The 24,343-nt window shown below is 51.8% G+C and overlaps 2 protein-coding genes across 2 annotated transcripts; both read left to right on the top strand.

The window, feature by feature from the left end:
- Positions 1 to 94: 94 nt before the first annotated feature.
- On the top strand, positions 95 to 7,889 carry RNPS1 (RNA binding protein with serine rich domain 1; the record flags this gene model as incomplete). Its single annotated transcript, XM_080702823.1, has 7 exons — positions 95 to 165; positions 447 to 602; positions 1,051 to 1,242; positions 2,285 to 2,387; positions 2,667 to 2,820; positions 7,181 to 7,322; positions 7,790 to 7,889. 7 exons carry the CDS (start codon positions 95 to 97, stop codon positions 7,887 to 7,889), a joined length of 918 nt encoding a protein of 305 aa, XP_080558949.1.
- Positions 7,890 to 9,628: 1,739 nt separating this feature from the next.
- ECI1 (enoyl-CoA delta isomerase 1) lies at positions 9,629 to 23,559 on the top strand (the record flags this gene model as incomplete). The annotated part of the gene is made up of 7 exons (XM_080703998.1): positions 9,629 to 9,815; positions 9,896 to 9,982; positions 16,810 to 16,937; positions 19,485 to 19,631; positions 20,603 to 20,724; positions 20,809 to 20,987; positions 23,393 to 23,559. 7 exons carry the CDS (start codon positions 9,629 to 9,631, stop codon positions 23,557 to 23,559), a joined length of 1,017 nt encoding a protein of 338 aa, XP_080560124.1.
- Positions 23,560 to 24,343: the final 784 nt, after the last annotated feature.

The raw sequence follows: 24,343 nt of genomic DNA on the forward strand, positions 1-24,343 counted from the left end.
ATCGATTAGGGATCGTTTCTCAGACTCAAGTTAGAAGTGGGAGTTCAGATAAGTGAGGCCGCCATTGCTGCTCTGAACACCTCAGAAGGGGAGAATGGATTTATCAGGAGTGAAAAAGAAGAGCTTGCTAGGAGTCAAAGAAAATAATAAAAAGTCCAGCACTAGGTAATCCTTCTGTAAGACTTTTCTAGTGCTACTTTGGGGGTGCTCGCTACTAGGTACCCTAAGAAAGGGGAAGATTGAAATTATGCATTCTACAGTGAGTGTCCTGTACAGATACCAATTTTGTATACCAAAATATGCATTCTACAGTGAGAGTCACAGATCGTTTTGCTCTGTGATCACCTGGGATCTCTAGCTCCTTTGGACCCCTCTTTTGGGTTGTGCTATTGTTTCAGGGTTGGGTCAGAGGAGCACGCAGTCTCACATTCTTCCTCACCATCCAGGGCTCCTTCTCCTACCAAACGCAAGGACCGCTCTGATGAGAAGTCCAAGGATCGCTCTAAAGACAAAGGGGCCACCAAGGAGTCAAGTGAGAAGGACCGTGGCAGGGATAAGACTCGGAAGAGGCGCAGTGCCTCCAGTGGAAGCAGCAGCACCAGGTGGGGCAGAGGCTGCTGGAACTGCCAGCCCACCAAGGGCTGTCTTTCCTACCAGTTAGAAAGTAACAGTGTCCTTGCTTGTAAATACAGGCTCTGAGTTAGGGCACACTGCTTTGGGGTCTGCTCTGGTTAAATAGAGGAATGATACTTGGATTTTTTTCCTGTAGATACCAAGAAATAGAACTATTTGGGAATATGTTTTTCTCATGTGTATCTTACTCAGATCTGTGATTGAGTGGCCCTAGTCTAGAGCTTAATTTTGGTAGTCGGCCCATGCCCCCTTTCCTGTCGCTGCACTACTGTAGCTTCTCAAGGGAAAAGATCTCCCCACTGGGAAAAGCAGGGGCTTTCAAGACAGGCAGACCCGGCAGGTTCCTCTCATGGGAAATCTACTACGAGGACATGGCCACCTGCCATTGTCACTGTGGTCCCTCCGCCTTGCCCTCAGGTCTCGGTCCAGCTCCACCTCCAGCTCAGGATCCAGCACCAGCACAGGCTCGAGCAGTGGCTCCAGCTCCTCGTCAGCATCCAGCCGCTCGGGAAGCTCTAGCACGTCCCGAAGCTCCAGTTCCAGCAGCTCCTCGGGCTCCCCTAGCCCTTCTCGACGCAGACATGACAACAGGCGGCGCTCCCGCTCCAAGTGAGTGCCACATCGTTGACCAGCCAGGGACACACATGGTTATTAGAAAAGCAACTCCAAGGGCTCTCCAGCTCCATTGGGTTTTGATTCGGTTTGGTTTTTGGTTTGGTTTGGTTTTGGTTTTGTGGTACTGGGAATGGAATCCAGGAGCATTCGACCTCCAAGATACACCTTGGCCCTATTTTTCATTCTTTATTTTGAAATAAGGACTTACTGAGTTGCAAAGGGCCTCGCTAAGTAGCTGAGGCTGTCCACGAACTGCAGTCCTCTGGTCTCAGCCTCCCAAATGCTGGGATTACAAGGGTAAAGCACATGAACTAGTAGGAACTCTTCCTTGTTAAAGCTGTTGTATAAGCAGGGTACTAGTAGCACATACCTGTAATCCCAGTACTTGGGAGGCTGAAACAGGAGGGCTACAAGTTTGAGGTCGGGCGCACAATAGCTTGAAACAAAGAGAGAACGTGTTTCAGAATAAAAGGCAAGGATGTCCTCAGCAACTTAGTGAGACCCCTTTCTTGAAATAATAAAATAGGGCTGGGGCGCGCTTGTAATCCCAGCATTTGGGAGGCTGAGACAGGAGGATCACGGTTCACAGCCAGCCTCAGCTACTTAGGCCCTTTGTAACTTAGTGAGGCCCTCTTTCAAAATAAAGAATGAAAAATAAGGCTGGGTGTGTAGCTCAGAGGTAGAATGCCCCTGGGTTCCATCCCCAGTACCGCTAAGGAAAAAAAAAAAATAGGGCTGGGAGTATGTACCTCAGAAGTAGAAAGATGCCTCTGGGTTCTTCAGTTCCCAAAGTGGGGGGTAGGGGTTTGGGTGTCATTGAGTGGTAGAACACCCCAGGGTTTAATCCCTTTTATCACCCAAAAAGAGAAAAAGCTGCTATACAAGCAGATTTCAACGCTTCGTTACTGGGGTTTTGGAGGGGCTATGCTGGCCACCCAGCCCAGGGCCTCAATCACTGAGTTACTCTCCTGCCCAAATCCAGTACACTCTGACTTAACAGAAATTGTTTCTGGTGTCTCATCTTGTTTTATGTCAGATCCAAACCACCTAAAAGAGATGAAAAGGAGAGGAAAAGGCGGAGCCCTTCCCCTAAACCTACCAAAGTACACATTGGGAGGCTTACCAGGAATGTGACCAAGGTGAGGACTGGCTCCATCTGAGCAGGGGTGGGCAGGCAGGCCCTGACACAGGTGCGCCTAGACGATAACCTTCAGAAGGCTGGTTGTGGGTGGTTTGCGTAGAGCACTAGTTGATTCCTCTTAACTGGGCTGTTACACATCTAGTTTTAACCCAAAATGGCCGTGGTTCTTGTTGGAAGGCAGGATGTGCTCGAACCACTGAGATTTTTAGTCATGTGAATTTTGACTCTTAAACAGGTTACTGGTGGGTGGTAGTCATGTGACCTTCTTTCCCTCCAGGATCACATCATGGAGATATTTTCTACCTATGGGAAAATCAAGATGATTGACATGCCTGTAGAAAGAATGCATCCTCATCTGTCCAAAGGCTATGCATATGTGGAGTTTGAGAATCCAGATGAAGCCGAGAAGGCGCTGAAGCACATGGATGGAGGTGAGTGGCCGCCGCTTCCCTTCCTGCCTCTGTCCCCACAGACCCCTGTGGGCCCTGCAAGCCAGCTTCCACGGGCCTCACTGGGACGCTTTCGGGATCCCAGTTCTTGTTCATTGGGGGTGTGTTTACATAAAACAGGTTTCATGGAATACTGTTCTTGAAACAAAATTGAGCAAATGTGAATATATTAGCATTTTAAGAAATTTCAATCTGTTAAAAGCTTAAAGACCCAAATGCAGCTTTTCTTAAAAAGAATATATTTGGCTTCTTATGTGGGAATATTTTCTTCAGTCGTTCTAAATCATTTTCTATTTTGCCAACATTTTAGCATTTTTTAGGATTATTTTGCTGAGTGAAGGATTTTACTAAATTCACAGAATTTATCCACTTCTCAAACGTGTGTGTGTGTGTGTGTGTGTGTGTGTGTGTGTGTGTGAGAGAGAGAGAGAGAGAGAGAGAGAGAGAGAGAGAGGGAGAGAGAGAGATGGTGGGGTGTCCCTCCTTGAACCCAGAAGTTTATTAGCATTCAGCAAAAGCAGTATTGGGGGGGGGTCTGGGGGTGGAACCCAGGGGCATTTGACCTCCGAGCTACACCCCCTGCCCTATTTTTTATTCTTTATTTTGAATCTGGGTCTCACTGAGTTGCATAGGGCCTCACTAACTAGCTGAGGCTGTCCGTGAACCACAATCCTCCGGTCTCGGCTTCCTGGATGCTGGGATTACAAGCATGCTCTACCACACCCAGCGAAAAGCATGTATTTTGTAACATACAGGCAGTGCATCAAAGATACCCAGAAGTCCGTGAGAGCTAGGAGAAGTCACTACCCAGGTTATTCCATGCTGCCTGGGGAAAGGGAAACACTTGTATTTTTAACATCTGTAGCTATTTGTGTTGGGCAGAATGTTTTTGTTGTTGAGTTTTGTGGGTTTGGGGGGTGGAACCCAGGAGCATTTGACCTCTAAGCTACACCCCCTGCCCTATTTTTTACTCTATATTTTGAAACATGGTCTCACTGAGTTGCAGAGAGCCTCACTAAGTAGCTGAGGCTGTCCACGAACCGCAGTCCTCTGGTCTCAGCCTCCCGAATGCTGGGGTGACAAGCAAATGTCACTACGCCCGGCTAGGCAGAATGGTTCCTAAGGCATATAGACACCTAGCAACAGTTTTGGGTAACCAATTTTGTTTTGTCTTCAAGTTTGCATTTGAGGAATTGGGAGTGTACCTGCCTACTGCCATGATTGGTACAGCTAGGGCTGAGAACAGGAGCCCATGGCACTGTGTGGGCATGAGGCCTAGTGGGGAAGAAAGCAAATGCCCCAGAACCTCGAGTCCTCAGAAGCCCTGATAAGCTTCATAAATTGCTGAGTGTGTGTGTGTGTGTGTGTGTGTGTGTGTGTGTGTGTGTGTGTGTGTGTGACTGGAGATAGAACCCAGGGGCTTTTCTACCTCTGGGCTATACTCCCAGACCTATTTTATACTTTTATTTGGAAACAGGGTCTCACTAAATTGCTGAGAGCCTCGCTAAGTAGCTGAGGCTGGCTTTGAACCTGTGCGATCCGATCCTCCTGTCTCAGGTTCTCAAGCACTGGGATTACAAGTGTGTGCCACCACGCCCGGCTCCTGAATGGTTTTTTGAGCACTGGTAGAAGCTGAGTATTAGGGAAATTTTCTGCATACTTAGCAAACTTCTCTTTGAATTTACTTAAGCTCTTCTGAAATGTTATAGGAGCTTATCATAAACTAGATTATGTCACTCATTAGTTCTTAGCCCTATGAATCATAACTTTGCTTTGCCATCTGCCAGTCATCTGGTATTTAACAAAATCAGTGCACGCTAGTCAGCTAAAAACTCAGGAGACGGGATACCCAGGGTGGGCATGACTAAAAATTATAAATTTTCTTAAGAATCTGCTAGGATTTATGTACCTCTACTTTGCTGTATTTCATCAAGTAGAACAACTCCACATGTCTCCAGGAGATTGGAGGGATTGGCTTTTATTGGCAGCTGGCCAGAGATGTATTTGTCACTGTCATTATAGTCATTGCTTTGAAATCCCTAATTTGAGCTGGTCTTGGCAGTGGGCTGGGGGCCGCTTTAGACAGAGTTTACTTAAGCTAATAAGCCTCTTGTATGTTCTGAGTACAAGTCCACGTTCCTGAGTTAGCCCCTGGGCACACTGTAGGGTAGGCACTGAAAAGATAAAGAGTCCTTGGGCACTTTACAGGTACAGAAGGGACTGTGGGTGCAGTGCCTGAGGCTGTGGAGACAGTCTTGAAGTTGGGGTTACTGCTTCTTTACCTCAGTTTGCTTTTTCTCCCACCCCTGGCTTCCTTCCTGATGCTGCCTTCCCTTGCCGGTGCCATTGCACACACCCACGTGGTGCTGAAATACTGTCTGCATACAGGCACCATCCTGAGGCGTGTGTGCATGTGAGAGACAGAGAAAGAGACAGAAGTACACTGGGGATAGAACCGAGAGGCATTCTACCTCCAAGCTATACTTCGGCCCTATTTTATTTTATACTGGGGTTATGGGTGTGTTCCACCATGCCTGTAGACCTCTTTTTACTCTTTTTTTTTGTGTGGGGAGGGTACTGGGGATTGAACCCAGGGACATTCTACCTCCAAGGTATACCCCCAGTCCAATTTTTTTATTTATTTATTTTTTTTTTTTTTTTTTTTAAGTACTGAGGATGGAACCCAAGGGCATTCTACCTCCGGGCTACACCCTCACCCCTATTTTTTAATTTTTTTGGAAACAGTCTCACTAAGTTGCTGAGAACCTCATTAAGTAGCTGAGGCTAGCTTCAAACCTGTGCTATCTTCCTGTCTTAACCTTCCAAGCACTGGGATTACAAGCGTGCGCCACCATGCCTGACTTTAGTCTATTTATTTATTTATTTATTTATTTTTGGTGGTACTGGGGGTGGAACCCAGGGAACTTCTACCTCCAGGCTACACTCGCAGACCTATTTTATATTTTATTTGGAAACAGGGTCTCTTAAGCCAGCTGAGGCTGGCTTTGAACCTGTGTGATCCTCCTGTCTCAGCCTCCCAAGCGCAGGGATTACAAGCGTATGCCACCATGCCCGGCAAGTCTTTTTATTTTTGAAACAGGGTCTCACTGAATTGGGAAGGGCCTCACTAAGTAGCTGAAGCTGTCCATGAACCACAGTTCTCTGCGCTCCGCCTCCCCGATGCTGGGATTACAAGTGTGCCCCACCTTGCCCAGCCAGTTTTATTTTTATTTTGAAACAGGGTCTTGCTAAGTTGATAAGAGTCTACTTGGTGAGGCTGGCTGTGAACCTGCGATCTCCTGTCTCAGCCTCCCAAGTACTGGGATTACAGGCACGTTCATGTGAAGTAGCTGAGGCTGCCCGTGAACCATGATTGTCCTGTTTCAGCTTCCCAAATGCTGGGATTACAAGGATGCACCACCACACCTGGCTTTAGCATGTATTTTTTTACTATTTTTTTTCCAGTCCGGGGAATGGAACCCAGGGGCATTCTATCTCTGAGCTACACTTCCAGCCCTATTTTTTATCCTTTGTTTTGAAACAAGGTCTCACTGAGTTGCAAAGAACCTCACTAAGGAGCTGAGGCTGTCCGTGAACCGTGATCCTCCAGTCTCAGCCTCCTGAATACTGGGATTACAAGCGTGCGCCATCAAGCCCAGCGTGTGTGTGTGTGTGTTACTGGGGATGAAACCCAGGGCCATTCTACCTCTGGGCTACACCCCCAACCTATTTTATATTTTATTTGGAAACAGTCTCACTAAGTTGCTAAGAGCCTCACTAAGTAGCTGAGGCAGGCTGCGAACCTGTGTTTCGTCTCCCAGGTACTGGGACTACAAGCATGTGTCACCATGCCCAGCTCTTTTTTTACATAGTGTAAAGTGCCCCTGGCCCCCGCTGTAGTTTACCTCGGCCCCCAGGAATCCATCTCTTAAGTGCTGGTGCTTTTGCTTACCTGTTACCTCCTGAAGTCCTCCCTCTCTTGAATGTCAGTTCATCTTGCTGCTGCAGGAGCCGCCCCTTCTGGCCCTGCCCTGCGTCCTTGTCCTTGAGGAGGAAGCGCTGATGCTGATGCCCTTTGAAGGAACTCTGTCCTCAGCCTCACATTCACATTCTCCCTGGGTCTTTGGGTCTTGCCTTCCTACCTAGTGAGTTCCAGCACGTTTTCCAGGTCTTCACTTGGGTGGGCTACCAGGTCCCAAGCCCCCTTGTACTTTTCTGTGGTGAAACCTGAATCATGGAGTGATTTTGGAATTGCCTTGTTTGCCATGGCCTGCCCAGCCTCTCTGCCTTGCCTGCAGTGGGTGCTTATTGGGTATTTCATGACCTGGTCTTTTTTCAACAGGACAAATCGATGGCCAGGAGATCACTGCTACAGCTGTGCTGGCCCCCTGGCCGAGGCCACCCCCCCGACGGTTCAGCCCTCCCAGGAGAATGCTGCCGCCGCCTCCAATGTGGCGCAGGTCGCCCCCACGCATGCGGAGAAGGTAAGTTAGTTTGCTGTCATCACCTGTGTAGCTGATGGCTTTCGAGCCTTTGCTTGGTACTGCCTGCCCTGTGCTACTGGGCAGAGAGCAGGTACTGTAGTCGCCCTTAGGGGCTTGCTGGGGAAAGAGAAAGCCGTCACCGTGCCTGCCGGTGACAGGCTGAAGGCCCTCCGCGTGCACTGGGACCACTTCCAACATCAGTACATGGCCTGCGAGAGCTCCCGAGAGGCCTGTGGGTCCTGAGGCCAGTGCTGGCCCCTGCCATTCCAGGCTAAGGAAGTGTAAGGATTGAGAAAGAGAAGTTTGGGGTCAGTGGAGTAACGGATGGTTACTAGCAGAGGTCACAGTTTGTAGAGTTGAAAAGTAAAAGGATTCTTTCAGAAAGAAGCCAGCTCCTCCACCACCACTACCCAAGCACTTCTGGGCTTTTGCTTCTGCCCCTGACTTGGTTTTTCCTCTTCCTGCAGGTCACGCTCCCCAAGGCGCAGGTCCCCAGTGCGCCGGAGGTCCCGCTCTCCTGGCCGCCGCCGCCACAGGAGCCGCTCCAGCTCCAACTCCTCTCGATAAGCAGGCCACAGAGGCCCCCACCTCCCATCCCCGGCCCCGTTACGTCACTTTTCTAGCGAAGGAGGTGCAACAGGAGACCCCTCACTCGCGCAGGCCTGGAGGGCGCAACTGAGATGCTCGCCCCGCAGGCCACCTGGACTGCAGAAGTGCTGTTGGTTCAGGGCTGTGTCCCTGCTGGTGCCCTGCTGGTTTCTGGTTAGAAACTCCCCCTTCCTGCTCCCCAGTCTGTCCACGGGCTCTGCAGAGCCAGCAGGGACGCCGGCCTCCAGGTGGCAGTGTGGCCGCCTGGGAATGCCCTTGCTGTTGCTGCGCAGTCCTGCAGGAAGGGCCATTCCTGTGGGCCTGGCCTCTTGCCCTGCTTCAGTCCTCCTTCACCTCTGGGCCAGACGCCCTGCAAGGTCCCCACCACCTGTTAGTTGCTGTAGTGGTTCCCCTGCCCCCCACACGCCTCCTACTCTGAATTGGTGAGCCAGTTGACAGCCGGCTCATGGCAGCAAGCTCCCTGCCTGCCATTCTGTTGGTCTTGCAGGTTACTTTGACAATGTGTACATTGCTTTTTTGGCATTTATTGTACAGTCAGTACTATAAAATTTGTTTTGAGTTTTGTAACTTTGTAGCATTTTAGATAAGGTTATGTTTGTACTTTTTGCGTAGTGAAGGGATTGTGCTGAATAAACCAGGAGATGATGGTTTCACTGCCTCTTCCTGTCCCTTAGTCTGCAGAAAAACTCCACTTTGTCCATTGCCAGATGACTAAGGGCTAAAATTTTATTTCCAAAATGGCACCTTCAAAAGCTTTCAGCTGGAACACGGGGTACTGGTGCCTGGAGTGTTAGGTGCTTCTGTGGGTAAACAGGAGGCAAGGGAGTACAGGGTACTGGTGTCTGAGGTGGTAAGTGGTCCTATGGGGGGCAGGGGGACTACAGGGTACTGGTACCTGTGGTGTTAGTGCTCCTGTGGGGGGAGGGGTCTAAGGTACTGGTGCCAGGGTGTTAGGCGTTGCTGCTGGCATCCCGGGGCCAGGAGGGGGTCTGAGTACTGCTGCCTGGTTGTCAGTGCTTCTGTGGGCAGCGGGAGGGAGAGGGTCCAGGTACTGATCCCTGGTGGTTAGTGCCCCCTGCCAGTGGCATGGAGGGGAGGGGTCTGGGTACTGGTGAAGGGTGCTCATGGGAGCAGGCAGCCAGAGGGGTCTGGCCACCTTTGTCTAACGAGGTTCTTCCTGCCTGAGGCCCATCTGCTGCTACTGTGCAGAGCAGCCATGGGCATATTTCTACCTGAGTGGCTGCACCCCAGGAGTGGTGGTGCCGCGCGGAGCTGCCCGCCTGTCCTGGCCGCACACACGGCCTGCCCGCAAGCTCCTTTGCCACAGGCAGTCGTGGTCATCGCGGTGGTCTGGGGGGTGGCCCACGGGGTGGTCTGTGGAGTGGTCCTCAGGGTGGTCTGTGAGGTGCCCCCCACCCCCGTGTTCTGGGGGGGTGCTCGCAGGGTGGTCCGCGGCATGGCCCTGGGGTGGATTGTGGGACCCCCTCGGGGTGGTCTTCAAGGTGGCCCGTGGGGTGGTCGGCGGCGTGGCCCCGAGGTGGCCAACCGGGTGGTCTGGGGAGTGGCCCATGAGGTGGCCTAGGGGGTGACCCGCACCATGGCCTCGGGGTGGTCTGCGGGGTGGTCCGGGGGGTGGTCCTCGGGGTGGCCTGCAGGTCGCAGAAGCAGGGTCTCCTTTGGGCTGCCCGGCCCGCAGGATGGCGGGGCCAGCAGCGGGTCCCTGGCTCCGGCTCGGACGCCGACCTCTGGCCGGGGGCGGGGCGGGGCGGCCGGAGGAGGAGCCGCCCGCCTCCCGCCGAGCCCGGGGCCAGCGTGCGCGGCCGACACTCAAGATGGCGCTGGCGGCGGGGAGGCGCGTTCCTCTGCGCGCCCTTCTCAGCGCGGGTGTGGCCGGGGGTCCCGGGTGGGGCGGGGTCGGGGTCAGGGTCGGGCCGCCCGCTGACCGGGGTCTGCGCTGTCCGCAGGGCTCGGGATCGCGCGCACCGGGGCGCGGGACGGCGTGCGGCGCTTCGCGAACCACCGGGTGCTGGTGGAGCCGGACGCCGCGGCAGGTAGGGGAGGGCGCCGGGCGGGGAGGGGGCGCCGGCCCGCGGCTGTAAGCAAGCTCCCGCACCAGGTGTTTTAAATGGCCTTGTGCAATACGAGAGGAAAGCCTTTGTGCTTTTAAAGCTTGAGGGCTGCGGGCCCTTAACTAAGCTGCGAAGTTTGTTGACAATGATTGGAAGTACTTTCGAATAAAGTTTTCTTTACAATCCCCAAAGCCTGGAGCCCCCTCGCAGCGGCCCCACTCCCCGTCGGAACGTCCCAGCACGAATAGAGAAGGCACTTTTGCAAGAGAAGCCCCAAGTGTCCCTCCAGCGAGGAGGCCGGCTTGCCAGAGCAGAGCCTGGGAAAGCTTTACACCCAGACAGCCGGCGGCCTCCCAGCATCCCCTGCAGACAGGCCCCTGGAGGACACCTGCTGTGCAGATAGGCCTGCAAGGGCGGGGGTGGGGGGCTTGGAGGTAGAATGCCCCTGGGTTCCATCCCCAGCACCAAAAATTTACTACAAACATGAGCCATGCATGTTGGTGCACACTTGTAATCCCAGTACTTGGGAAGCCGAGATAGGAAGATCACAGGTTCCAGGCCTCAATCAACAATTTAGAAGGCCTTCAGCAACTTAGTAAAGGCATGTTTTAAAATTTTAACAAAATAGCCGGGCGTGGTGGCGCACGCTTGTAATCCCCGCGCTTGGGAGGCGGAGACAGGAGGATCGCGCAGGTTCGAAGCCAGCCGTGCTGGCGTAAGAGACCCTGTTTCAAAAATATAAAATAGGTCTGGGAGTGTAGCCCGGAGGAAGAAGGGCTTACAGGGCTTCCAGGAACCCCAGTACCACCAAAAAAAAAAAAAAAAAAAAAATTTTTAACAAAATAAAAAATAGAGCGGGGCGTGGTGGCGCACGCTTGTAATCCCTGCACTTGGGAGGCTGAGACAGGAGGATCACACAGGTTCAGAGCCAGCCTCAGCTACTTAGTGAGGCTCTCAGCAACTTAGTGAGACCCTGTTTCCAAATAAAGTATAAAATAGGTCTGGGAGTATAGCCTGGAGGTAGAAAGCCTCTGGGTTCCACCCCAGTACCACCAAAAAAAAATATATATATATAGGGCTAAGTTTGTGACTTGAAGGTAGAATGCTCCTGGGTTCAGTCCCCAGAAGATACAGGTGAAAGGACACAGAGACAGGCACAGGCCCACGCTGCGTGCCGCCCTCCAGGAACCTCTGTGTATTCAGCCCCAGAAGCTCCCAAATTAGCAAGCAGTGTTTGCAAAGCGTTCTCACTGCAGCATGTGAGAACTCTCTATGTCTCTGTGGTGAAAAGTAGAGTTAGGGGCCAGCCAGCCCAGTTCTGTCCCCACTCTTGTAGAAAAGCTAGGCATTGTGAAATGAAATACTAAGATGCTGCTTTTCTTCTGGGCAACTTGAGGCTTGGAAGGAGGATTGGAAGAGACCTACTTATACTTGTAGCCAGCGGGCGTGGGGCGCACGCTTGTGATCCCAGCATTCAGGAGGATCATAGTTTGCAGACAGCCTCAGCTACTTAGTGAGCCCCTTTGCAACTCAGTGAGACCCTCAAAATAAAGAATACAAAATAGGGCTGGGGCTGTAACTCGGAGGTAGAATGCCCCTGGGTTCCATCCCCCGCACCCCCAAAATAACAATAATAATAATAACAACAACAGTAATACTTTTAGCCAGTGGGGCACTGTGACGCAGACCTGTAACCCCAGTACTTGGGTGGGGTGTCAGAATCAGGAGGACCAAAGATTCCAACACCGGGAGACCTTGTTTCAAAATAAAAAGGGCAAGGGGCGTTGAGCTCAAATACCAGAAGCACAGTGCTCCTGAATTCATTCCTCAGTAACACAAAAAACAAAATCAGCCAGGTGTGGTGGCACCTTTAATCCCAGTACTTGGGAGACTGAGATAGGAGGTTGCAGGTTCAAGGCCAGCTTCAGCAACTTAGTGAAACCCTGTTTCCAAACAAAAAATAAAATAGGGCTGAAGATGTAGCCTAGAAGTAGAATACTACAATCCCCAACACCACAAAAAGAAAAGGTTGCTCTTCAGTACCATATTAGAGCTGATTTGATTTTTTTTTTTTTTTTTTGGGTGGTACTGGGGGTGGAACCCAGAGGCTTTCTACCTCCGGGCTATACTCCCAGACCTTTTTTATATTTTATTTGGAAACAGGGTCTCACTAAGTTGCTGAGAGCCTCACTCAGTAGCTGAGGCTGGCTTCAAACCCGTGCGATCCTCCTGTCTCAGCCTCCCAAGCGCGGGGATTACAAGCATGCGCCACCACGCCCGGCTCTGATTTGATTTTTTAGCTATATCCCCAGCCCTATTTTTATTTAAACAGGATTAGCTAGACAGTCATGGTGGTACACACTTATGATCCCAGTACCTGGGAGGTTGAGACAAGAGGTTCAAGGACAGCCTCAACAACTTAGGCCCTCCACAACTTACTGAGAACCTGTTTCAAATAAAAAGAATAAGCCGGTTATAATCCCCACGCTTGGGAGGCAGAGACAGGAGAATCGCGCAGGTTCAAAGCCAGCCTCGCTGGCTTAAGAGACCCTGTTTCCAAATAAAAATATAAAAAAGGTCTGGGAATGGAGCCTGGAGCCCAGAGGTAGAAGAGTTCCATCCCCAGTACCACCAAAAAATAAAAATTTAATAAAAAGAATAAAATAAGCCGGGCATGGTGGCGCACACTTGTAATCCCAGGGCTGGGGGTGTAGCCTGGAATGCCTATGGGTTTCATCTCCAGTACCCTCAAAAAAACAGGGCCTCGCTAAATTGCTTGGGGGTCACCTTAAGTTGTTGCAGCTGGCCTTGACCTGAGATGCCACTGTCTCAGCCGCCTAACTACTAGGATCACTGGCATAGACCACTGCTCGGCTGGAGCTGATTTTAGATTCTGTTCATCCTGTTATTTAAAAAGCATTTATCTAGAACCCACCCTGTGCCAGGAAAGAGGCTAAGTTCATCCAGATTCTCCGCCCTTAACTCCTCTTCACCTTTGTCCTTTTTACCTTTCCCCTAGTGCCAGCTGGTCTGCCAAACTTCAGAGTTAATTTCAGAGGCCTCACTCCCAGCCAGGTTTGGGGAGCGCTTTCCTTTCTTTCTTTCTATCTATCTATCTATCTATCTATTACTTTCTTTCCTTTCTTTCTCTCTCCCTCTCCCTCCCTTTCTCTCTCTCTCTCTCTCTCTCTCTCTCTCTCTCTCTCTCTTCCTTTCTAGTACTGAGGATGGAACCCAGAGGTGTTCTACCTCCGAGCTACACCCCCAGCACTATATTTTATTCTTTATTATGAAACAGGGTCTTACTAAGGTGCAGAGGGCCTCACTATGTAGCTGAGGCTGTTCGTGAACCACAATCTCCTGTTTCAGCCCCCTGAATACTGGGATTACAAGCATGTACCACCACACCCAGCTACCTCATCTCTAGTTTTTAATTTTGAAATGGTCTCACTAAATTGCTGAGGTTCTAAGTAGCTGAGGCTGGCCTTGAACCTGCCATCCTCCTGTCTCAGCCTCTCAAGTACTAGGATTATAGGCATGTTCTGCCATGCCTGGCTAGCTCCCTTCTTTTATGCAAACCTGTAACAGAGTAATAGTTACCTTTTCCTCATGGGGAAGGTGCCAAGAGAGCCCATTTGCCACCCAGACTTAGTTCCATCCCCAGAGAACACTTTGTATTGACTGCAGAGACTGAGCCCCCAGCGCTGGTGAGGAATGGTAGCATTTCAGAAGCTAGGGGAGGAATCATGAGAGCATGCGTGGTGGAGCCCGAGCCCCAGCCAGGCCTCCTCCTTCCTGCCTGCTGTGTCTGCAGCCTCTGGCCCAAGGGAGCAGGAGCGGGGCCCCACTCATGTTTCTCCCTGCATGTTCCTTTCTTGGAGTTGTGTTTGTTTGTGTGTGTGTGTGTCACTGGGGATGGAACCCAGGGGATTCTACCTCCAAGCTACACCCTCAGCCCTATTTTTTATTCTTTATTTTGAAACAGGGTCTCACTAAGTTGCATGCACCACCACACCCAGCTCTTTTTATTTTGAGACAGGGTGTTGCTAAGTAGTCCAGGCTGTCCTTGAACCTGTGATGGTCCTGCTTTGGCCTCCTGACTTACTGTTACTAGGGAGTGGTAGAGGCTCTGGGCTTCAATCCCCAGTACTAAAGAAAAAAGTCAAGCTTGGATAAAGTCCAACCAGAGAAGGGTGGGCCTGGTTCCTTGGGACAAGTGTCTTTTTTTTTTTTTTTTTTTTTTTTGGCGGGTCTGGGGATGGAACCCAGGGGCATTTGAACTCCAAGCTACAACCCCTGCCCTATTTTTTTATTCCTTATTTTGAAACCAGGTCTCACTAAGTTGCAAAGGGCCTCACTAAGTAGCTGAGACTGTCATCGAACCGCGAGCCTCTGGTCTCAGCCTCCTGAATCCTGGGATTACAAGTGTGCGCCACCACTCCCGGCTGGGACAAGTGTCTTTAAAGACAGAGGCAGCCAGGCATGGTGGCGCACGCTTGTAATCCTAGCATTTGGGAGGTTGAGACCGGAGGATCGTGGTTTGCGGACAGCCTCAGCTACTTAGTGAGGCCCTTTGCAACTTAGTGAGACCCTGTTTCAAAATAAAGAATAAAAAATGGGCAGGGGATGTAGCTCGGAGGTAGAATGCTTCTGGGTTCCATCCCCAGACCTGCAAAAAAAAAAAAACAGAGACTAGAGAAAAGTGTCCTGCAGCAAGGAGCGCTAAGGGCTTCCAGCAGCACCGGAGGCCAGGAGGCCTCCCACACATGCAGAGCCTTCTGAGGAGCATGTCTTGGGGACACCTAGACTTTGCTCTTTTGTTCTGCAGAACCCCCTTAAGAACACATTTTATCATTGAAGCCTCTTAGTCTGTTGTGCTTCGTGCTGGCAGGCACTGTGCACCAAGCATTCACCTTATTCTGAAACTTCCACCTTCCAGCCCCAGGAGCCCTGCTGGCCTAGGGTTCATACACATGTAGCTTTGAGGACATCGCCTGCCGTGGTGGGGTTAGCCCCTCCCTGGCATTAGCCACAGGCTGCTCTGCAGTGAGGATGTAAGTTAGAAATCAAAGCTGAGCCAGCCACTCTTGTCATCCCAGCATTCGGGAGGCTGAGACCGGAGGATTGTGGTTCGCGGACAGCCTCAGCACTTAGGCTCTCTGCAAACTAGTGAGACCCTGTCTCAAAATAAAAAAATTAAAAATAGGGCTGGGGTGTAGCTCAGAGGTCGAATGCCCCTGGGTCCCACCCCCAAGACCTGCCCAAAAAAAAAAAAAAAAAAAAAAAAAAGAATAAAAAATCAGGCTGGGAATGGAGCTCAGAGGAGAATGCCCCTGGGTTCAATCTTCAGTACCTAAAAAAAAAAAAAAAAGTAAAAAGGGTCTAGGGATGCAGGTCAGTGGGAAAGCCCTTTACCTAGCATGTATGAGGCATGATTTTGGGAAAAAAAAAAAAAAAAAAAGCTGGGCATGATGGATCATACCTGTAATCCCAGTACTTGGGAGGCTGAGACATGAGGATTGTGGTTGGCAGCCAGCCTCAGCTACTTAATAAGGCCCTCTGCAACTTAGTGAGACCCTTTTACATAAGGAAGAATAATTGAGAGACTGGGACAGGAGGATCCAGATTTGCGGACAGCCTCAACTACTTAGTGAGGCCCTCTGCAACTCAGACCCTGTTTCAAAATAAAGAATAGCCAGGCGTGGTGGGCATGCTTGTAATCCCCTTGCTTGGGAGGCGGAGACAGTAGGATCACGCTGGTTCGAAGCCAGTCTCCCTGGCTTAAGAGACCCTGTTTCCAAATAAAAATGTAAAATAGGTCTGGGAGTGTAGCCCGGAGATAGAGGGCTTCCAGGAACCCCAGTACCACCAAAAAAAAAAAATAAAATAAAATAAAAATAGGTCTGGGGGTATAGCTCAGAGGTAAAATGACCCTGGGTTCCATCCCCATTACCTCCAAAAAAATAAATAAATAAAAGAATTTAAAATAAGGCTAGGTTGTAATCTCAGCATTTTGGGGAGGCTGAGACAGGAAGATTCGGGTTCGCAGACAGCCCTCTGCAACTCAGTGAGACCCTGTTCCAAAATAAAGAATAAAATATAGGCTGGGCATGGTGGCGCACATTTGTAATCCCAGCATTTGAGAAGCTGAGACAGGAGGATCACATATTCACGGCCATTCTCAGCTATTATTGAGGATCTTTGCAACTCAGTGAGACCCTGTTTCAAAATAAGAAGAAAAAACAGGACTGGGGGTATAGCTTGTAGGTAGAATGCCCCCAGGTTCCATCCCCAGTACCGCAAAAAAAAAAAAAAAAAAGGTAGAATGCCCCTGGTTTCCATCCCCAGTTTAAAAAAAAAAAAAAAAAAAAAAAGCCGGCGTGGTGGCCCATGCTTGTAATTCCTGTCCTTGGGAGGTGGAGACAGGAGGATCGCGCTGGTTTGGAGCCAGCCTTGCTGTCTTAAGAGACCCTGTTTTCAAATTAAAATATAAAATATGTCTGGGAGTGTAGCCCGGAGGTAGAAGGGCTTCCAGGAACCCCAGTACCACCCAAAAAAAAAAAAAAAAGAAAAAAAAACCAGAGCCTCACTAAGTTTCTGAGGCTGGCCTCAAACTTGCAATCCTGTGTCAGTCTCCCGAGTATTGCAGTTACAGGCGTGTGCCCCACTCCCAGCTTGGTTGCTCACTCTAACAATGGTAAGCTGTGTTAGGTGACTCTCCCTGGTTCTTGGAGCTCTCAGGGCGCAGGGCGGTCAGGTGCTTTCCCAGTGCCGGCTGTGAGCTTCCTTTTCCTCGTTCTTTGGACCAGGGGTCGCTGTGCTGAAGTTCAAGAACCCCCCAGTGAACAGCCTGAGCCTGGAGTTCCTGACGGAGTTTAACATCAGCCTAGAGAAGCTGGAGAATGACAAGGCCTTCCGCGGCGTCGTCATTACGTCGGTGGGTGCTCGCTTGGGGCCGGGGTCCTGGCTTGCGTGGGCGCTGGGAGCCCGTGTCAGGTGGTGTGGAGGAGCCAGGCAGCGCCGCCACAGCGTGGGCCAGGAAGCGTGGTGCTCTGCATTCCGGCTGAACCCCGAGGGGAAGAGCGAGGGTTTTATGAGTCAGCCTTGAGCTGCTGATTCCTAAGAGGGTGGCCCTAAGCAAACGTGCCTGCGGCTACCAGGGTACCCTCCCCTAGGGAGTGTTGGCCCCTGAGCAGTGGGCCAGCCTCAGGTCGGGCTCTCAGAGGGCTACCTGAATTCCCGAGAACCCCAGATTTGGCCCCAACCGCGTTGAAGGATGCCCCAGAGACGGCACCATCCGCGGGACAGTGTCGCCAAGGTAGGGGGCAGTCAGGGGCCCCGAGGAGTGCATGCTGCCTGAGGTGGACCTCAAGGACCCAGCCCAGGCTGGACTGGAGTTTCCGTGTGGAACTGGTTTAGCCCCTTTGTTGGGGCCGGAAGATCACAGGGGCCACCTTTCAAGTCAAACAGACAGCACAAGTGTCCCCAAAGCCAAGCGCCACTATAGTACAGAGACCAGGCCAGGGACCAGCGTCGCCCTAGCTTTGTGGTTGGTAGTGGTATAGGAAGTGAACTGTCAGCTGGGCGTGGTGGTGCACATTTGTAATCACAGAACGTGGGAGGCCGAAACAGGAGGATTGATTACAGGTGGTGGCCAGCCGTGACTGCTTAGTGAGGCCCTTTGCAACTCAGTGAGACCCTGTTTCAAAATAAAGAGTAAAAACAGGACTGGGGGTGAAGCTCAAAGGTAGATACCCCAGTACCAAAAAAAAAGGAAGCAGACTGTCTTGGCTAGGCTGCCATCATCACTGGCCCGAAGGGCTCTGTTTCCTTGGTGGGGAATCATCACTGTGGGCTTGGGGTGTAGGGACAGCAGAGACACCTCCAGGGCAGGGCTGCTCTGTCCACACCGTGGAGCTGGGCCAAGGGCTAAGCCCCCGCCGGCCCGGCCAGCCTCTGGAGGGGAGATTGCTCTGTGCTCCAAGGACAGGAGCGCTACTCATGGAGGAGATGTGAGGTTCTAGCGTTAAGATCCCAGGGAGCGGGGCTTGGCGGCACGTGCCTGGAACCCATGGCCACAGGGGCTGAAGCAGGAGTGTCACAAGCTCAAGGGCAGCCTGGGCAATTTTTTTTTTTTTTTTTTTTTTTTTTTTTTGGTGGCACTGGGGTGGAACCCAGAGGCTTTCTACCTCCAGGCTATACTCCCAGGCTTATTTTATATTTTATTTGGAAACAGGGTCTCACTGAGTTGCTGAGAGCCTCACTCAGTAGCTGAGTCTGGCTTCGAACCTGTGCAATCCTCCTGTCTCAGCCTCCCAAGCGCAGGGATTACAAGCGTGCCCACCACGCCCGGCTAAAATAAATTTTTTTTTTTTTTTTTTTTTTTTGTGGTACTGGGGTTCCTGGAAGCCCTTCTACCTCCGGGCTACGCTCCCAGACCTATTTTTATATTTTTGAAACAGGGTCTCTTACGCCAGCACGGCTGGCTTCGAACCTGCACGATCCTCCTGTCTCCGCCTCCCAAGCGCGGGGATTACAAGCATGCGCCACCACGCCCGGCTAAAATAAATTTTTTAAACCTGCCACATGGCCGTCAGCCCTCCGGCCTAGACCCCTGCTGTCCTTGCAGTGAGCACTGGGGGTGTCTTGAGGGTTCCCTGACTCGGTCCCATGAGCAGCACCTGAACTGTAGTACAACAGTAGCTTAACTTTTCATCTCTGCTGGGTCTTTTTAGGCTACAAGAGTAGAAACACATTTCACAGAAACAGTAAACGAGGTCAGCTGAGGGGTGCGGTGTGGACAGTGAGCCCGCCTCAGACAGCACAGGACAGACACCTGTCCTGTTCAGCTCCTGGGCGTCACCACCCAGGAGCTGGGCCACGGGAGAATAACTGGAGGCAAGGAGGCCGCGGCGCAGGGAGCTTGGCCTGTGGTGCCCTGTGTGGGGGCTGCGGAGCCGGGCCTAGCCCCAGTGCTCTGAGTGCCCAGGTTGGGCGCTGCCCTGGTGTGCACCACTGTCCCTCCCCCGGCCACTTCCTGGGTAGCCATGAGGATGTGAGCCGTGCACTGAGGGTGCCTTCTAGATCATTCTCATGCTCCATGCACTGAGGGCGCCTTCTAGATCATTCTCATGCTCCATGCACTGAGGGCGCCTTCTAGATCATTCTCATGCTCCATGCACTGAGGGCGCCTTCTAGATCATTCTCATGCTCCAGTACCTCTCGGCCGGCTTGACTTCTTGGAGGTAAAGCATAACATGTGCTCTTGCCAGGGCCTGTCCAGAGCCCCAGGTTCCTCTGCTTGGTTGACAGAGGCGTGCAGTGCTGAGACCACAGGCCCCGGCGCGGTGCCCAGCCCGCCCAGCTCTGTCCTTTCTGGTGTGAAGACGTGAAGGCAAGAACGTTCTGGGGCTGCAGCCCCAGCTCTGGGCTCTGTGGGGTCGGCATCCTGCAGTCCTGAGCACACCCCTGGCCCTCGCTGCAGGACCGCCCCGGCATCTTCTCAGCCGGCCTGGATCTAATGGAGATGTGCGGTAGGAACCCGGCCCACTACGCCGAGTACTGGAAGGCCGTGCAGGAGATGTGGCTGAGGCTCTACCAGTCCAGCCTGGTGCTGATTGCTGCCATCAACGTGCGTATGCCCACCCCACGGGGCTCCCCGGCTCTTGGGGGGCTGGTCTAGGAGATGGGGGCCGGTGACCACCAGGGCCTGGCCTGCAGTGAGCTTATGTTTGGAAGCTTCACCCTGGCCCAACCTGGGGAAGATAAGGTGGCTCAGGAAGGGCCAGGAGTCAACCTCAGGAACTGGTGTGCTCCAAGGGGTGGCTGAGACCAGTCAGGAGGCCGAGGGAAGGGACAGAGTGGGGTTAGGAAGCCTCGGGTACGGGCGAGACAGGCCTGGAGAGGAGATGCCGGAGGCCTCGCTGGGGCAGCGTGCACCTACAGCAGAACAGGCTGTGAGTTCGGGGTTCCTAGGACGTCCTGGGGGTTGCCTCGGGGGACGGTAATGGGCCTAGTGTGGAGTGACAGCTCTGATAAATGCTGTTTGGAGTGTTAACATTCTACAAAAGCCGTAAAAGAGAAAGCAGAGCACTAGCTGCACACCCTGACCTGAAAGTTAGCAAGAGTGTCTTTTCCAGCTGGGCTGGTGGCCTGTTATCCCAGCTACTCAGGAGGCTGAGAGAAGAATCACAAGTTCATGGCAGCCTGGGAAGCTTAGTGAGCCCCTGTCTCCAGATATACTAGAAAGGACGGGGGTGTAGCTCAATGGCAGAGTTTGTCCAGCATGTGTGAGCCCCTGGGTTCAATCCCAAGTACCACAAACAGAGTTTCCATGGCCCCAAAGGCTGAGAGTCCTGAAGTCCCTGGGCTGATGTACAGCATGGCCCTCTGAACCCTTGCTGCACAGCTGCTGGGAGGCCGCTTTCTTCTCTGTCCCTTTCCTCGTGTATAATGAGCCCAGGTTGCCGTACAGCCCATCGGGAAGGGGAGCGTGGGCGCCCCAATAGCTCATACACGTCTGCAAGCTCTTCCTCGGGGGTCCTTGGACCTGGCCCTCTTGCAGTATGATTTGGACCAGCAGCCCAGACTGTCTTCCTTCAGGGAGCCGCCCCGGCCGGGGGCTGTATGATATCCATCTGCTGCGACTACCGGGTCCTCGCTGACAACCCCAAGTACGTCATAGGACTGAACGAGACCCTGCTGGGCATCGTCGCCCCTTTCTGGTAAGGCCAGGGCTGCACTTGACCTGGACCAAAAGGACCCTCTGGGACCCAGAGCCCCAAGGTGAGCGGGCACCTACATTCCAGGTTCAAGGACACCATGGTGAACACCATCGGGCACCGTGCCACAGAGCGCGCCTTGCAGCTGGGGATGCTCTTCCCTCCCGCACAGGCCCTCCAGGTGGGCCTGGTGGACCAGGTGGTGCCTGAGGACAAGGTGCAGAGCACAGCGCTGTCCGTGATGAGCCAGTGGATGGCCATTCCAGGTGAGGAGCATGCGCGGGGAGGGGGCAGCTGTGGGCACAGAGGAGCCCCTCCCCCGCTGCAGCCTGCTGCTCCATCCTGGGGAGACCACGCCTCACCTGGGAAGGCCATGTGTGCACAGGACTGCTGCAACAGCAGGCTGCGTTGGGGCCTGGGCAGCCGTGACAAAAGACCACAGGTGGCTTAAAAGCCACAGAATTTGGTTTTCATGATTTTTTTGAACTCCGGGCATTCTACCTCCAAACTACACCCACAGCCTTTTTATTTTGGGGGTTTGTTTTACCTGTTTGTGGTACCCAGAGGCATTCTACTTCCAAGCTATACCTTCAGCCCTTTTTTTTTTTTTTTTTTTTTTAATGGTACTGGGGGTGGAACCCAGGGACTTTTCTACCTCCAGGCTATACTCCCAGACCTATTTTACTTGTTTGTTTTTGTTTTTTGCATGTCTGGGGATGGAACCCAGGGGCATTCGACTTCTGAACTACACCCTCTGCCCTAGTTTTTATTCTTTTTTTTTGGGGGGGGGGGTCTGGAAATGGAACCAGGGCATTTGACCTCCGAGCTACACCCCCTGCCCTATTTTTTATTCTTTTTATTTGAAACCAGGTCTCACTGAGTTGCAGAGGACTTTACTAAGTAGCTGAGGCTGTCCACGAACCGCAATTCTCCGGTCTCAGCCTCCCGAATGCTGGGATTACAACGCCCGGCTCTATTTTATATTTTATTTGGAAACAGGGTCTCACTGCATTGCTGAGAGTCTGGCTAAGTAGCTGAGGCTGGCTTCGAGCCTGTGCGATCCTCCTGTCTCAGCCTCCCAAGCGGGGCAAGTGTGCACCACCACGCCCAGCTATTTTTTATTTTTTTGAAACAAGGTCTCACTGAGTTGCAAAGGGCCTAAGTAGCTGAGGCTGGCTGCAAATTGCCATCCTCCTGTCTCAGCCCCCCAAATGCTGGGAATGATTACAAACATGCGCCACCATGCCTGGCTTAGTTTTTGTTTTGAAACAGGATCTCACTAGGTTGCCGAGAGTCTTGCTAAATTGCTGAAGCTGACCAGGCGCGCTTGTAACCCCAGCATTAGGGAGGCTGAGACAGGATTGTGGTTCGCGGCCAGCCTCAGCTACTTAGGCCCTTCATAACTCGGTGAGACCCTGTTTCAAAATAAAGAATAAAAAATAGGGCTGGGGGGTGTAGCTCAGAGGTAGAATGCCCCTGGGTTCCAACCCCAGTACCGCAAATAAATTAATTGCTGAGGCTTGTCTCAAATCTGTGATCTGCCTGTTTCATCCTCCCAAGTACTGGGATTGCAAGTGTGCACCACCACACCCAGATATTCTCACAATTCTAAAGAGCAGAGGTTCAAAATTGCCAGGCTTGCCCATAATCCCAGTCCTTGGGAAGCTGAGACAGGAGGATCCCAGGTTTGAAGCCAAGCCCGAGCAATGTAGTAGGACTCTGAGAAACTTAACAAGATCTTGTTTCAGAATTATAAATTTTAAAAAAAAAAGGGGGGGGCTGGGAGTGTAGCTCAGAGGTAGATTGCCACTGTGTCAATCTCTGGTACCAAAAACAAAACAGAATAAAAAGTAAGAGGGCTAGAAGTATAGTTCAGTATAGGTACAGTGACCCTGGCTTCAAGCCCTAGTACCACAACAAAAAAAACTGAAAAACAATTTAATTTGTGTGCATGTGGTACCGGGGATTAAACCCAGAGTCATTTTACCTCTGAGCTACACTCTTAGCCCTATTTTATTTGGAAACAAGGTATCACTAAATTGCTAAGCCTGTCCTTAAACCTGCAACCCTCCTATCTCAGCCTCCAAAGTACTAAGATTACAGGTTTGTACCACCACACACGGCTGTAGAACAATTTTTACAATATCATCCTTTGCGGTACCTGGGATGGAACCCAGGGGCATTGTACCTCCAAGCTTCACCCCAGCCCTCTTTTTTAGTCTTTTCATTGAAACAGGGTCTCACTAAATTATGGAGGGCTTCACTAATTAGCTGAGGATGTCCACAAACCATAATCCTCCAGTCTCAGCCTCCCAAATCCTGGGATTACAAGTGTGCGCCACCACGCCGAGCTACTCTTTATTTTTTTAAAACAGAGTCTCGCTAAGTTACGGAGGGCCTCACTAAGTAGCTGAGGCTGTCCGCGAACCGCGATCCTCCGGTCTCAGCCTCCCAAATGCTGGGATTACAGGCTTGCGCCACCACGCCTGGCTTCCTATTCTATACTTTATTTGGAAACAAGGTCTCACTGAGTAGCTGAGGCTGGCTTTGAACCTGTGTGATCCTCCTGTCTCAGCCTTCCAAGTGCTGAGATTATAAGCGTGTGCCACCACGCCCAGAGGCCCCGCTAATTTGAAAGGGGATTCTCACAGATGGCCCCCATTTTCTTTAGACCACGCTCGGCAGCTGACCAAGAGCATGATGCGAAAGGCCACGGTGGACCACCTGGTCAAACAGCGTGAGGCCGACATCCAGAACTTCGTCAGCTTCATCTCCAAAGACTCCATCCAGAAGTCCTTGCAGGTGTACTTAGAAAAACTCAAACAGAAGAAAGGCTGAGACAGGCGCCATGCAGGCCTTCAGCGCGGGTGCCCTCTGGGGGCCGTGCGCCCCAAGGGAATTTTAAACAAGGTAGTTTTCAACTTTGAAGTCCTCGCAGTTCTTTGTTGCCCTGATCTTCTTGAGTAGAAAGCGCTGTTGTCGTGACATGGCGCAGCGTCCGAGGCCCCCACCACCAGGAGCACCTTTCTGGGCTTTGGAATTGAGTAGCAAGGTCATGCCGCGTGCGGCCCTTCCAAACGCAGGACTGTGCACAAGGCCCTCAGCGTCCCAGCCCTGACCTTAGGCTCCGTGCTTGCTGGAGGCCTTCCAGGGCAGGTGGCCTCCAGTGACTGAGGGACCCCGAGAACAGCCCTTTGGCCACCATGTTCATTCATACGAATGGAGGGTGCAGCGGTTCAGAGGAAATGGAGGGACTTGGAGCGGGCGGCGAAGCACTGCTTGTCCTGACACGTGCAGTGGTGCCAGGGTCTTGGATCTTTTTTTTTTTTTTTTTTTTTGAGGTACTGGGGATGGAATCCAGGAGCATTCTTCCTCAGCTACATCCCCAGCCCTAGTTTTTCTTTCTTTCTTTATTTCTTTCTTTCTTTATTTATTTATTTTTGTGGTACTGGAGGTGGAACCCAGAGGTTTTCTACCTCTGGGCTATACTCCCAGATCTATTTTCTATTTTATTTGGAAACAGAGTCTCACTAAGTTGCTGAGAGCCTCACTAAGTAGCTGAGGCTGGCTTTGAACCTGTGCGATCCTCCTGTCTCAACCTCCCAAGCGCAGGGATTACAAG

This window comes from Muscardinus avellanarius (genome assembly GCF_963383645.1).
Source record: "Muscardinus avellanarius genome assembly, chromosome: 10".
NCBI lineage: Eukaryota > Metazoa > Chordata > Mammalia > Rodentia > Gliridae > Muscardinus > Muscardinus avellanarius.